Source organism: Dendrobium catenatum, unplaced genomic scaffold, assembly GCF_001605985.2.
Source record: "Dendrobium catenatum unplaced genomic scaffold, ASM160598v2 original_scaffold_27111, whole genome shotgun sequence".
Taxonomy (NCBI): Eukaryota; Viridiplantae; Streptophyta; class Magnoliopsida; order Asparagales; family Orchidaceae; genus Dendrobium; species Dendrobium catenatum.
This window is the reverse complement of record NW_021345570.1, coordinates 1,433-3,663: the sequence shown is the minus strand read 5'-3', so window position 1 is coordinate 3,663 and position 2,231 is coordinate 1,433. Positions and strand designations below refer to the sequence as shown.

The 2,231-nt window shown below is 43.0% G+C and overlaps 1 protein-coding gene across 1 annotated transcript; it reads left to right on the top strand.

The window, feature by feature from the left end:
• Positions 1–584: 584 nt before the first annotated feature.
• Positions 585–1,163, top strand: LOC110112403. Its single transcript, XM_020844616.2, has one exon. The coding sequence runs from the start codon at positions 585–587 to the stop codon at positions 1,161–1,163; it is 579 nt and encodes a 192-aa protein (XP_020700275.2).
• The last annotated feature ends 1,068 nt before the right edge of the window (positions 1,164–2,231 follow it).

The window sequence follows — 2,231 nt, the reverse complement described above, 5'->3', positions numbered from 1 at the left end:
CTAGTTGATTTACTTATATTTGAAGTTTGGGTATCTCATAAACGATGTTTATTTGATTTACTATTAATTTACATATTTGAAAGAGTCGATTATGATTAGCGCTTGTCTGTGCTTGTTTATGCATATCAATTATATTAGTTGCTGATGGATATGTATATCAGTTTGGTTATGTTTAAAAAAATAATTTGGGCTTTTGTGGCGGTTATAACCGCCACAACATAGTATAATTTTGGCGGTTGTAATTATTTTTTGTCAACACATCATTTACACTATTCCGCAGAACAGCATTGTTCATCCGGATCCAACACACGCGGCTCAATACGATTGGGTCATTCCTATTTCAGCTCCACTATCACACTACTAACAAACCTGCCAGTCTCTAGAAGCTGCTCCTTCTTCTTTATATACTCTGTGTTGCTACTATAGCAATTATCCGAAAATGAATTAAACGGAAACATTCTAAAGCCATTCTCTGTTTCTCTACTCTTTCTCCTTTTCTCTTTTTCTGCTGTTCTCCTTTGTTTTGCAGGAATTTCTTTATGGTATCAGAGCACCAGTGCTAACGCACAACTCAACCTATCCAAATGGGAGAACAAGGATCTTCTTCCAGCACCACAACATCTCCTTCCTTATCGGAATCCATGGCAAACTTCACTGTTCCAACGCCGTTGAAGTTTCTCATGTCGAACCTGAAGTCCATCGTCAATGTTCAGCTGTCAAGTGACAACTACGCGATCTGGAGACTTCAGATCTTCAAATCATTCTCTGCGAATGGTTTCGATGGATATCTCACCGGAAAATCTACTTGCCCATCTGAGCAGAGCACCGACAACCGTCTATGGAAGCTCATAGACCAGAATCTGGTCTCTGCACTGATTTCAACCATCTCACCTTCAGTTCTGCCTTATATCATTCATCTATCCACCTCGAGCGAAATCTGGGCGACGCTCGAAACCTGGCTGCAACCCACGAACAGATCGAGAGTAATACAGCTCAAACATGAGCTCCACAACGTGAAGATGGGGAACCAGTCGATTGCGCAATATCTCACTCAAATCAAAACCATTATAGATAATATCGTAGCGGCTGGATCGAATGTGGATTCTGAAGACATAATAATCTTCATCTTAAATGGGCTACCGGCGACTTACAACCCTCTTTAAGCAGCAATCAGAACCTCTCCACATTCCCTTAATCTCGAAGGCTTATACTCACTACTATGCAGTGAAGAAATACACATTCAAAATGAAATCCAACGGGATACATATTCCCCTTCAGACAATCAAGCCTTATATACCAACAGAACATCTGTTTCTCGCGACAGACAGGGAAAGCCGAATCGTGGTCGCAGCTCTTCATTCAATACAAAATACCAGCCATCTCGCCCACCCGTAGCAACTTCACTCGTTCCTTCAGGTCGACCTCAATGCCAGATTTGTGGAAAAACTGGGCACACTGCACTCGTTCCTTCATGGCTATATTTGTTACATACCAAAGATGAAGTCCTCTCTAAATTTAAACTCTTTCACTCCATGACCCATACCGTCTTCAATGCCCAAATTCAAATCCTCCGTTCCGATGGAGGAGGCGAATACACGAGCAACTTATTCACTCAATATCTCCAAGATCACGGCATTACCCGTCAACTCTCCTGCCCCCACACACCCGAACAAAACGGTGTTGCTGAACGCAAACACCGTCATCTCCTCGACACCACCCGCACCCTCCTCCATGCCTCTCACCTTCCCTGTCAATTCTGGGCTGAAGCACTACAAACCTCTAATTACCTCATCAATCGTCTACCCTCCTCCTCAATCAAATTCACCTCCCCATACCAACTTCTCCACGGTCAATCCCCCACATATGACCATCTTCGCGTTTTCGGATGTATTTGTTTCCCCTGGCTCAAACCTTACTCTCCACATAAACTTGCTCCCCGATCTCACCCCTGCATTTTTCTGGGGTATTCTAGTCACCATAAAGGTTTTCGGTGCTTCAACCCAACAAACCACAAGATATACATTTCGAGACAAGTCGATTTTCAAGAAAACTCATTTTATTCTGACTCCACTCATGAATCCACCACGAATACTACCAATCCTTCCCCTTCTCCCCAACTATTGATTCCTCCCTCCTCTCTACAAAATCCTACTTCATCTTTTCGGCCTTCTACACAGAAAACACCTACACTATCATCCCATATCCACCATACTACTCCCACTTCCACAACT

Coding starts and splice junctions, on each gene's coding strand:
- LOC110112403 (XM_020844616.2), top strand. CDS start 585: ATGGGAGAACAAGGATCTTCTTCCAGCACCACAACATCTCCTTCCTTA.